Source organism: Amblyraja radiata, chromosome 33 (genome assembly GCF_010909765.2).
Source record: "Amblyraja radiata isolate CabotCenter1 chromosome 33, sAmbRad1.1.pri, whole genome shotgun sequence".
Classification (NCBI taxonomy): domain Eukaryota; kingdom Metazoa; phylum Chordata; class Chondrichthyes; order Rajiformes; family Rajidae; genus Amblyraja; species Amblyraja radiata.
The window spans coordinates 713672-727007 of NC_045988.1; the positions used below are offsets into that span (position 1 = coordinate 713672).

A 13336-nucleotide genomic window follows, 5' to 3' on the forward strand; every position below is an offset into this window, starting at 1 on the left:
CCGGGGGCTCCAACTTCGAGACTTCTAGACCGGGAGCGGGGCCGTAAATCGCCCGGCACGGCCTAGAATGGCCGTGGGACTTATCATCGCCCGCCTGGGGCTTGGACATCGGGAGAGAAATGGAGAACAGGAGAGAGAAAATACTTTGCCTTCCATCACAGTGGGTTCACTGTGATGGATGTTTGTGTGAATTAAATTGTGTGTATGTCTGTAGGACATTGTCTTTGTTTGTATGGCTGTGGAAACGGAATATTGTTTGAGCCTCACTGAGGCTCAAATGACAATAAATGGTATTGTATTGTATTGTAGCATAATCAAGGACCAGTCTCACCCCGGTCACTCCCTCTACTCCCCTCTCCCATCGGGCAAGAGGTACAGGAGTGTGAAAACGCACACCTCCAGATTTAGGGACAGTTTCTTCCCGGCTGTTATCAGGCAACTGAACCATCCTCTCATCATCTGGAATTTGGTCCTGACCTCCCATCTTACTTATTGAAGACCTGTGAACTATCTTTAATCAGACTTTATCTTGCACTAATTGTTGTACCTTTCATCTGTTCACTGATGACGGCTTGATTGTAATTATATATCATTTTATATTTGACTAGATACCATGCAAACAAAAGCTTTTCACAGTACCTCAGTACGTGATATCAAATGAAGAGGTTTACTAGGATTGGGAGCAGCCTATGAATGGACCTCACCACATCCTGCAGTCTCACATTGCAAAGATCATCAAATTCATTCTTTACAAAGAATCCTATGATCTGGGAGGATCTTCAGCTCGTCAAACCCATGCCGATTCTTTGGAGAGTTGTCCAGTTGTCCCACCACCCTGTAATATTCTCCCCATAGAGGTTCCACTTCCCACTATCATTTCCAGAGAGCACGTTTGGGACGTTAGCAACTCATCTCCCCTCCTCGATTACAGCATCCCCCCGTCTGCCCCCCACCTCCATAACCCGCTGAGATCACTGCCACAACCCTCTGATGCCTCATCATCTCAGTTGCTTCCCCTCTCTCCTCCCAAGATGCTCCTCACCATCCAGCCCATGACCCAGGACCATCTAGGTAGGGGCTGCTCTACAGCAATGACCAAGTGCAGAGCAAATAGTCTGCGAGGCAAGATGTTGCAACGTACCAGTGTGTGTCTGTCGGTGACTCTCCAGGGCATCTTCCTTTGAGAACTGTGCTCCACATTGGTCACATACAAAGGCCTTTGCACCGGCTGTAATAGAAAATAAACAAGAGTTTAGGGTAAGGAAGTTAGCAAAAGATCTCAATCCCCACTTACAGGGCATTGCTTCAGGAAAACTCGAGGAATCTGCTTCAAGCGCAGGACTACGATTTAAACCTTATAAACCTGGCTGTATACACATGAACATCAAAAGCATTCACATAAAGTTGCAGAGTTTATTTTTATTTTTTTGGATGTAAATGCTACTGCCATGGCTGCCAGTTATGACAGGTCCCTGATTTCCCACACGTTGCTGGTGAATCACCTTTGTAAACCGCCCCGATGTTCTCTGGCCAAGTGCTACAGGGAGATTATCCCAGGATTTAGTTGAGAGATATACCGTGAATACAGGCCCTTCGGCCCACCAAGTCCACGTTGACCACTGACCGCACAACGTTAGAGTTGCTGCCTCACCGCACCACAGACCCAGGCTCAATCTTAGCCACAGGTGCCGTCTGCAAGAATTTGTACGTTTCCCCCTATGATACGGGGCACAAAACCACATAAAACCATAGCCATCACCTGCCATTCCTTTACATTCTAGTCCGCTCAAAATGAATGCTGACATTGCATTTGCCTTCCTTACCGCTGACTCAACCTGCAAATGAACCTTGTGGGAATCCTGCACCAGCACTCCCTAGTCCCTTACTCCTCAGATTTCTGAATCTTCTCTCCATTTAGAAAATAGTCTACGCCGTTATTGCGTTGACCAAAGTGTATGACCATACACTTTGCTACACTGTATTCCATCTGCCACTGTTTGCCCACTGACCCAACCTGTCCAAGTCCTTCTGCAGACTCCCTGCTTTATCTCCACTACCTGCCCCTTCACTCATCTTCATTTAATCCACAAACTTGGCCACAAAGCCTTCAATTCCATCTTCCAGATCATTCAATCATTCGTCGTGTGTTCAAGAGAGTAAGATTTAGCTCTTGGGGCTAACGGAATCAAGGGATATGGGGAAAAAGCAGGAATGGGGTACTGATTTTGGATGATCAGCCATGATCACATTGAATGGCAGTGCTGGCTCGAAGGGCTGAATGACCTACTCCTGCACCTATTGTCTATGTTTCTAAGTACAGTTGGGTGATGTAAAATAAAATGATGTACCCTCAGACTCCAGCCGAGTTGAGATTGACTGTGATTATGGATGTACCAAGGAGACAAGTAAACTCAGTCTGTGCTTCCACCAGTCATCTCCAGAGAGGAAGCACCGACACATGGCCCATTAGTCTCAGAGTTACTACCTTGGTCTCACAGATGAGCAGCCCCTCGTCCCAGCAGCACAACCGGGGCAGTACAGTGGCTCAGCTGGCAGAACCGCTGCCTCACAACGCCAGAGACTTGGGTTCGATCCTGACCTCGGGTGCCATCTGTGCGCAGTTTGCAAGTTCTCCCCGTGAGCGGTGGGATTCCTCTCGCATCCAAAGATGTGCGGGTTTGTAGGTTAATTGCTGTGCGTGTGTAGGGTGTGAGATAACATGGAACTAATGTGAACAGGTGATAGATGGTGAGTGTGGACTCGACGGACCAAAGCATCCACTTACATGCACGATCTCCAAGCTAAACTTTCCACCACTTGGGAACGGGACAAAATAGATCAAATCACGTTGAACGATCAGGTATAAATTGTTAAATAGAGTGTGACCTCTATCCAGGTGATAGGCGAGGAGGGGAATTTAAAATTAAACAGTGCACAATTTTACAAACACTGCAAGGTGTGGCGTTAACAGATATGAATATCAAACGAATTGTCGAATGTATAAAGCTTTGTTGCCAAGCTCGCCTGCGATCATAATGAGCAAAACAGGAAACTGTCGATCTCATCAGCAAACGTATGCTCTCAGTGAAAACCAGAGAGAAGTATTAGTGGTGCAGACTGATAGAAAATAGTCACCACACACAACCAAACTGCACAGCATCAAAAAACAAAGATTACAAAAAAAATCACTTATCTACCATTGAAAAGTTAAAAGGTGTTTGTGTGTTTAACATTGGAGGTGTGGAATCAGATAAAAGGTCTGACAAATTTTTATTTTCGTTACAGATTAATTACACCCTAAAACTTGACAGTTAAATAGAAAATGATTCTCAAAACAAAAGCTGCGTGTTTCCTCTTAGTTAGTAAATGTATAATTTAACCCGTGCCAGAGACAGCCAGCCCTCAACCAGTAACAAGCCCACCATCAACATCGACTAGCACAACTTTTAAAAAACATTTAGACAGGTACATGGATAGGACAGGTTTAGAGGGATATGGGCCAAACGCAGGTAGGTGGGACTAGTGTTGCTGGGACATGTTGATCAGCATGGACAAGTTGGGCCGAAAGGCTTGTTTCTACGCTGTAAGCATATGACTGAAGATTGAGAGTTCAAATCCCACTCCAGGATGGACGTAGACCGAGGCAGTGATACAACCGGGACAATGGCACTAACACCAAGGGGGCTATGTATTACAGGACAGCACCAACATGACGAACCAAAGGGCAGTTTCCATGCTGTGCTCTCCCACACCATGGCCTTCTACAGCTCTGGGGTTCTGGAACTGAACAATTATCCTTAGCAATAATTGGGGCAAAATGATTATTATTATCTAATTATCATTAGTTTAATTTATCTGTACAGCATGGAAACAGGTATTTCAACCCATCCAGTCCACGTCGACCAATGATCAGGCAGTGAAGAAAGCCAATGGAATGTTGGCCTTCATAACAAGAGGATTTCAGTATAGGAGTAAAGAGGTTCTTCTGCAGTTGTATAGGGCTCTGGTAAAACCACATCTGGAGTATTGTGTACAGTTTTGGTCTCCTAATTTGAGGAAGGACATCCTTGTGATTGAGGCAGTGCAGCATAGGTTCACGAGATTGATCCCTGGGATGGCGGACTGTCATATGAGGAAAGATTGAAAAGACTAGACTTGTATTTACTGGAGTTTAGAGGAATGAGGGGGGGGGATCTTATAGAAACATATAAAATTGTAAAAGGACTGGACAAGGTAGATGCAGGGAAAATGTTCCCAATGGTGGGCGAGTCCAGAACCAGGGGCCACAGTCTTAGAATAAAGGGAAGGCCATTTAAGACTGAGGTGAGAAGAAACTTTTTCACCCAGAGAGTTGTAAATTTGTGGAATTCCCTGCCACAGAGGGCAGTGGAGGCCAAGTCACTGGATGGATTTAAGAGAGAGTTAGATAGAGCTCTAGGGGCTAGTGGAATCAAGGGATATGGGGAGAAGGCAGGCACGGGGTTATTGATTGGGGTCGATCAGCCATGCTCGTAATGAATGGTGGTGCTGGCTCGAAGGGCCGAATGGCCTCCTCCTGCACCTATTTACTATGTTTCTATGTTTCTAACCCAGGTCTCTAGCGCTGCGAGGTAGCAGCTCCACCCGCTGCACCGCTGTGCCCGAGAGTTTGCTGTGCTTACTTCAGCTGTTATATCTACGTTCCCACAATGATTGTTGCTTTCATTGTCAGACCCCTGTTCCTCACCAACAGAGTCTGACAATCAGAGGGCAGCTTGAAGGGGCACAACGGTGAAAGCAGATCTGCTGCTAAAGGAAAGCAGATGATTCTGTCATCAGCTTGCATTCACTTTTGATTGTTTTTCTTCAAGCTTGGCAGTTTGCAAGTAATCTAAAGCAGGCTCCACTGATTTCTCAACTCGTGCTCTGGCAAACAAACACACTATTACTTTTATTTTAATCTTTGGACAAAGCTTCGGAACATTTACACAATAGTGTTCAGTAGGACTGGGACCCATTTGCAAACTTGGGATATTGAGCAAGGGCTAAAGAGGCTCCTTTTCACCAGAGCAAGTGGAGAGGGTGGCTGCAGGACACAATCCAAACGGTAAATACACTGCTACCATTCCATTCCATTTGAACCATTTCCACAAAATAGTTACCAACCTGGATCTAAATTTGGAGAGGGGGGAGGAGGGGGGGGGGGGGGGGGAGGGGGGGGGGGGAGAGAGGGGGGAGAGGGGGGAGGAGTGGGGGGGAGAGGGAGAGACAACAGTGGCTGTACTCAGATGTTTAGTTTTACCAACTTCAGGAGTGAGATAGGTTGACATGAACCAATTTCGGTCAAACCTCTCACCTATCACATTTGTCACCACTTGCCACATTGCAACAGTAGCTACTCTTTGGATGGAAACATTTTTGAGATATTCTGAAACCATAAAATGCTCTCAAAAAATTCACGAGGAAAGTAGCAAAGGAACTTTAAGATTCATACTTGCGATCATTTAACAATCAAACATTGCACTGTGTTCAAGACCGTTTACAGATAAATACAATATGGATTGATAGCAGAATTTAGAATGTCTACGATCTTTACTGAAAATGACTAGTTTCTATAATGTCTCATTTGAATTAAAGCGATGCTTTCAATAAGGACACGAGTGTTCGGAAAAGATTCAATTATCGCAAAACAAGATATTGCTATTTATCCCGGAGACTATGAAACATTGGATAGTTGGGGAGGTTGGGAAGTTGGGAAGGGGGAGAAATAGTTGGGAAGGGGGAGAAATAGGGACGGAAATGGTTATTTGGCCTCCTTCTAATCAATCTCAACAGCACAATATCAATGAAAACCACCAGTTTATTCAAAATATCCCCGTCAATATTGAACAGAATCATTTCATAGTTATCCAATCATGACCACATTGTAGTTTGTGAGAGCGTGGTGTCCAGAGCCAAGGATGCTGCCCGTCAGAGCAGTGGCAATGACAGAGCTCCATCTGGGTGAGATTCCACCCCAAGACCATGCCTGGCCATGACCCCACCATGTGGACAAACCCCCGTGACCCCGCCGTGACCCTGCCGTGACCCTGCAGCAGGCAGCGAGTGGAGGTGGCTGCTGGTGAAGCTGACACCACATGCCAGATTGTGAGGACTTGTTCACTGGGCTGCAACAGTGTTGAGTGGAGAATCCCAGGGTGAAGGTGCAACCTTCAACTTGTTGTGCTCCTCCTGTGGAGTCTGGACTTTCTACAGCATGCTTGCTCACAGGTGAGGAATCACAGAGCTGACAGCATTTACAATCACGTTCCAACCAGAGGTGATGCACCTGTTAGCATGTAACAGAACCATCGTATCACCAACTAGACAACGTTCCTGACCTGCCAACTCCTCATTGGAGACCCTTGGACTATCTTTAATCGGACTTTATCTTGTTTTATGCAAGATAATGATTCCCTTTATCCTGTATCTGAGCAGTGTGGATGGCCCGATTTAAATCATATATTGTCTTTCCACTGACTGGATAGCACGCAACAAAAATATTTTCGCTGTACCTCGGTACAAGTGACAATAAACTAAACTAGCTGAGCAGCGTGTATGTGTAAGGAAGGTTCACTTGTACATCTGTGCTTGACTTTGTGAATATTGCCAAGACCTTCCACAGCACAAGTTGCTACAGTCCCTCGGTAGAAATAACTAGGAAAACGAGTAGCTCAAAATAGTGTAAACGACAGCATCAGGATATGACGGCAACGACCACAATCTGTATTGTACAATGTCAGGATCATCAACAACTCAACAGCAATATTTCTCACCACAACATTAACGACTAACTGTTGCAAAAGACCACAGGCCTTGTTGCTAATGAGTTGCTATTGCTCAAGCCTCACTGAAAAGCCTGAAGACCTTTGCTGGAAGGAGCTGCATTTTAAAAAAGTAATTAAATAATAAAAAGATGAGGCAGTAAAGATAAGCAACATGCATGTGTACACAGTGAAATGGCAAATCAGTGGAAAGGCATGCACAATAAAATGTCATCAGACAGCACGCATGAATGATGAGCAAATCTGACTGGCTGCCACGCACAATCTTTGCCTCTCCGTGTTATGGTTCAATCACTCATTAGTAGAACCTGCTTTGGCCTTGAGAGAAAAATATGCAAGATATTGGGAGAGTTCATGGAGTAATTGTGTTAGATCCTTTGTTATTAGCCATTTCTAAATTAGCTATTGAAAGATGGTGGATGCTCTGCCTCAATATTAGAGTGTAGTTCTCTATGGTCCTCATCGGCTGCTCAACAACAAACGCTCAGTCCATTCTCAAGGGCACGGACAGCTTGGACGTCTGGTCACCCCTCCCCCGCCCCCCCAATGAGAGAGCCACCACCTCCCACTCACGGAACGATCCCAGACTAAGCGGCACTTGGTGTTGTCCGTAAACAGCAGCCAATTACTAACACGTTAACCAGAGTTAGAAGGTCAACTCTGTTGCAACAAATGCACGCTATTTCCCACCGACCTTCTGACATGAGAGAAAATGTATATTTAGTTCAGTTTAGAAATACAACGTGGAAACAGGCCCTTTGGCCGACCAAGTCCGCACCGACCGCAATCACCCGTACAGTAGTTCTACCCTACACACGAGGGACAATTTAACCCCACAAACCTGCACGTCTATGGAATGTGCGAGGGAACTGGAGCACCCAGAGAAAAGCCTCGCCTTACATTCGTTTACAAAATTCCCAAAAAGCTTTGACGAGTTACATTAGCCACGAAAATACCTCCTCCTCCTCCCACGGACAGGGACAGGGACAGGGACAGGGACAGGGACAGGGACAGGGACAGGGACAGGGACAGGGACAGGGACAGGGACAGGGACAGGGACAGGGACAGTTCAATGAGCCTCTGAACGAACAAAGGTATCTGATGGCTCCTGCGGGTTCCATTCAATATTTATAAATACATGTACTTTTCTCATTTGTTACATGAAAAGCAAAGTGCTAACCCTTCCTCAGGATCCTACAACTGGCCTTGTTACCAGGAGCCACCACTAACGCTAACACTGTGAGAGAGGGGGTGCATCTTCACACTGAGCTTGGTGGGTTCAAGTCCCACACGACTGCCTTAACCACATGTTCTAGGCCAGTGGTTCTCAGTCTGCGGCCAAGACGGCCAGATTTGTTTAATGGTTACACTACTTCTGCTTAGTTTGCTCATTTAAAATGAATGAATGAGTAACCTCGACAAGTTACTTAGTTTGTTCATTCAAGTAAATTTTAGACGTTATGGAAACAAGTGTTATGTAACATTAATACACGATGCAGATCAGGTTGACAGTCAATGGAAACCTTCAAACTAAACGCTATTCCCTTTATCCTGTATCTGTACACTGTTGACGGCTTCAATGTAATCATGTGTCATCTTGTCACTGACTGGATAGCATGTAACAAACAGCTTTCCGCTGTACATCTGTACACGGGAACAAGATGAGAACCACTAATCTATGCTGGCATCCAATGCGTACAGCGTGACTGGAGGTGCCGGTCTTTGGATGCCATGATGTCGTTTCCCAATGGTGTCATTTTGAATCAGATGAATCCAAGAGAGTTTAGGTTTGAATTCTTCTAAATGCCAAGTTGGTAATCTCACTCAAGAAGCAGCAACTGCCCATGGGGAATCTGAAAGAACTGATTATAATCCAAGCACACAATTAGGGTCAGTGTCGAACAGCAAGGAAACAGGCCCTTCGGCCTAACTTGCCCACGCCAATCAACAAGCCCCATCTACACCGGTCCCACCTGCCTACGTTTGGCCCCATATATCCTTCCAAACCTCTCCTATCCCTGGATCAAGGAAACATTGGTGAATTCCAGAGATCAGTGTTTGATTCCAGACCAAGTGAAGAATAAATCCACACTTGTAGTTCAGGAAACACTACTGGCATCCCATAATCCCGAGTACAGTGGGACAGAGTACTGGACAAGATGAGAGAGAGAGAGAGAGAACAGGGAAAGAAACAAAGACAATAAATGAAAAAGAGCAGAAGGTCTCTTTAAAAAGAGGATTGTTTACTGCTGGAACCTTGGCAGTTGACCAAGTAAAAAGCTGGATAATTCGGGATCAAGTTTATACAAGATTCCTCGAGTTTTTAATTGTATGAAGAAAAAAACAAAACTCTGGCTGAATGGGCTTGAGTAATGTTTGCCTTCAGGAGGAAGTACATTCTGTACTGTGACATTGTACCAAGAAAAGCAAAGCCTCAGTACAGTGAGTGCAGACACTAGGCTCCACACACTGCTCTCCGCTGTTTACAGTATCTCTTATCAAACTCAAACCCTCAGCTCCACATGCCAATTTCTAAAGGCCAGGACTGCATGTTCTCTCTCTCCAGAGCAAGTCAGCAGTGAATATCAGGCAAAATAAAAACACCAGGCTGAACGCCAACATTCCTGCAAATGTGCAGCAGGGCTTGACTGTGCAAAGTTTTCTCAAGGTGACCATTAGTTAGTGGCTTCATAGGTTAAAATACCACATGCAAAAATCCCAAACACCAATGCAACACAACACACTCACTTTAAAACAGAGATAGAACCTTTTTGCTCAGAGTTTCCTGAGAGTTCAAAGATTATTTATAGCCCATTTCTGAGACCCATTTTCACCCCACAGCCTCCTTGGTAAATACACATACAGGAATATGCTTTGTCAATGTATTTTATATAAACAGAACTCGTCTTGTTTTCTCTCGGGCAGGATCGAAGGATGCAAGATGTGCTGCCCATTTGAGGCTTTTCTTCACCTCCAGATTCCCACTGTCATCACTCGTCTCCTCTCCTGTTTCAGTGACATCTCCGCAAACTGCTCCTTTGAACTTCCCTCCTCTCTTTCCGAGCACTAAATACACTTGTCATCAGCTCCCCACATCCTTCCTCTGATGAAACTCTTGCACCAACTTTCACTCGGAATGAATTCTCTTCCCGGACCCCAGCCACAGGTCAGCGGCTTCTAAAGACCCTCATTTAGCTGCACCCATTCACCACACTCTCAGTTTAAATCATTGACATCTTCTGAATCTCGGGTCAGCTTCAACCTATCGTGACCATGTCCTAATATTCCTCAAAAATAAGAATGATTTCCTCTGAGTTTTTTCCGCTTTTACTGGGTTCTGTCTCCACAATCATTCATGTATTCCCCAGTAGACAGCTCTCCTAGTTATCTGTGTGGTGTCAGCTATGACTCTTGTCTCTCCACCTGAAGGTTGTGTGTTGGTGTTTCACCACCACAGGTACTAGGCAGGACTGAAGGAGAGCAGCGCTGCCAGGGGCATTAACCATTCAACCACCCTCTAGGGAGGTACCATCTCCGACAAGGAGCAATCTCTCATGGCCCAGCCATCACTTGTCCTCCAGGTGACCTCAGTAAATCAGAAGGTAGACAAAAATGCTGGAGAAACTCAGCGGGTGAGGCAGCATCTATGGAGCGAAGGATTGGGAGACGTTTCGGGTCGAGACCCTTCTTCAGACTGATCAGTAAATCAGCTTCACTTGCATTTCTCTCGGTAGCAACTTGCTGTTGCAAATGAGCTGCTAAAGTCCCCACGTTGGTGCGGTATTTAATTAACCACAATATGTTCTGGGCATTATTATAGGAATGCAAGGCTTGCTTTCTCCAGGAGCCTCATCACACAGAAAAACAAATGTTTGCATGCTGCCAGGTTAAGGACCCAGCAGGTTTGAGCACAGGTTGATGGCAGTGGGGATTGTTGGACAGTAATCACCTGGCTTATCTGTTCTCCGTTGTAGCCAAGGACAGCGTGGCCATTTCTGAGCTGGGATCATGTATCTTGGCACAGCCCACCAATGGCACACCGACCTTCTTGGATCCCGTGACTGTACACTCTGCCAGATTAACTGCTTTAAGTCCCATTCCAACATTTGAAATAACAAATTTTACTTATTTTTCCCCTGTAGCTTTGCACAATATTTCTCCACATATTTTTGTAATATAACGAGCTCACCGGCAGTGGCCATTATCGTAACTAACAAACTGACCAAGAGGAAAGGATGTAAATGTAGGTTTAGTGAGTATGAAGTACGGTCTCGATCCAAAATGGTGCCTATCCATCCCCCCACAGACGCTGCCTGACCCACTGAGTTAGTCCAGCACTGTCACTTTTGCTCAATGATTAAAGCACGTTGACCTTTCCTCCTCTCCAATTATCACCATGTTACAATAGCTCTTCTGGTGGGGTGTAGTCCCAATAGATCCCAGTCATCCTATATCAGCTGTAGACTTGCTGCCTTACAGCACCAGTGACCTGGGTTCGATCCTGACCTCGGGATCCTGACCTCTGTACAGAGTTTGAACGCTATACCTGTGAACAAGTAGGTTTTCTCCGGGTGCTCCGGTTTCCTCCCACACTCCAAAGACATACAGGTTTGTAGGTTAATTGGCCTCTGTAAATTGTCCCTAGTGTGTAGGATAGTGCTAGTGTACAGGTATTTACTGGTCAGAGCAGAGTTGTTTGGATGAAGGACCAGTTTCCAGTCTGTATCTCTAAAGTAATGATTTATCAATGGCACAAATAGGAACCACCTCACCAATTAATCAGGTCAAGTCTTTCTGCTGACTGGTTAGGATGCAACAAAAGCCTTTCACTCTAACCCCAACTTTTACTTCTCTACACGTGACAATAAACTAATCTCAAACTCCTGGAACCTTTAATAGGAAGATCTAATTACAGAGGAAGGGACCAGAAGGGAACCTTTATTAAACATTCAAGACAAGACAATTTGTTGGCAAGTGTATGGACCAGACAAGCTGCAGATCAGTGGTTTTAGGTGAAGACTAAGCGTGCCGTCAACACCCAGACATGAAGAGAATGTGCAGCATCAGTAACCTACTATCGCATTGCTCTAGATCTCAACCAGTGCTGTCCCCATCACCGCGTGCTTGTGGTGTAGTCTGGTCTGGCCAAGTGCTGTTTTAACTCACTTAAAACACAGCTCATCAAGAAAATACCACTGTATACTGAAGCAGCTAGATCTCAACTGAATAAGCACACTGCAGACAATATCACAGTAGTCAGCCTCGACAGACCTCTCAAAGTAGCAACAACCTATTAACCATGACAGACATTGTGTGGCATTGTTAGATATCTTATAACACAGCAACAGTCAGGTTAAGGCAGAGTGATAGGGTGAATGTATGAACAGCATTTGAAGGCTCTGGGTCAGTACTCACTGGAGTTTAGAAAGATCTCATTGAAACCTAGCGGATAATGAAAGGCCTGGATGGAGTGGACTTGAAAAGGATGTTTCCAGTAATGGGAGAGTCCAGAACCAGAGGGCATGGTCTCACAACAACAAGAGGTACCTTTAGAATGGAGATGAAGGAATATCTTTAGCCAGAGGGTGGTGAATCTATGGAATTCATTGCCATGGATGGCTGTGGAGGCCAAGGCATTGGGTATTTTTAAGACAGAGATGGATAGGTTTTTGATTAGGAAGTGGGTCAGAGGTTAGGGGAGAAGGCAGGGGAATGGGGTTGAGGGGGAAAAATAAAACAACCATGATCAAATGGCACAATAGGTTCGGTGGGCTGAATGGCCCAATTCTCCTCCTATGTCTTATAGGAAGGAAAGCAATAATCGCCCCCAATGGATAAAATACAAAATTCTTCACAACCAACAACAGAACAACAGTTCTAATGCTCTTGTGATGAGTAATCTCTTGCTCCTGCTACCCACTTCCCACTCATAGCCAGACCATTGATTATTAACTCAACAGGTCAGGTAGCATGTGCAGAGAAAGAAAATGAGTCGACATTTCATCTTCAACAATGTTTCATCAGAACTGTCCTCTGGAGTTGGATGTAGGGTCATGGCACTCTCAGCATTACCTTGATGTGGTTCCAATTTCTAGCAACTAGCCTTTGCTTCAAATACTTCAATAAAACCTAGCCCTTTTCCAATGCTGCTCACCACCACGGGATGTGAGGAGAGTGTTGCTCTTTTCCCCCACAAGGGCCCCCGCTGGAGCTCAGTGTACCCAATGACAGGAACGTGGTTTATCAAATTACCCAGGAAATGGTACCTCTAACAACACAACACTGCCTACTGTAAAAGACTTAATAGATTATTACACAAGGCCCCAGAGTGGGACTTCAATCCTGGAATTACTGGATTATGTCTCAAAACAATACATTTTTTGTACATTTTCATCAGCAGAAATTGCTTAAGAGAAAAGTGCCCAAATCTACAGTATATGGTCACGTCACACACACCAGAAATGTTCATTTTTTCTCCAATGAATGTTAACTATCAGTGGTGTGGAATTGCAAAGAATCCATGATGTTCATTA

The 13336-nt window shown here is 45.1% G+C and overlaps 1 protein-coding gene across 4 annotated transcripts in view; it reads right to left on the bottom strand.

Annotated features, from left to right (window-relative positions):
• zbtb16 (zinc finger and BTB domain containing 16) overlaps positions 1-13336 on the bottom strand; it is a 144513-nt gene that overhangs the window by 44026 nt on the left and 87151 nt on the right. For all 4 annotated transcript variants that reach the window (XM_033049841.1, XM_033049842.1, XM_033049844.1 and 1 more), the window contains exon 4: positions 1142-1228. In XM_033049841.1, the coding sequence (XP_032905732.1) occupies positions 1142-1228 (87 nt within the window). The remainder of the gene's footprint in view (positions 1-1141; positions 1229-13336) is intronic.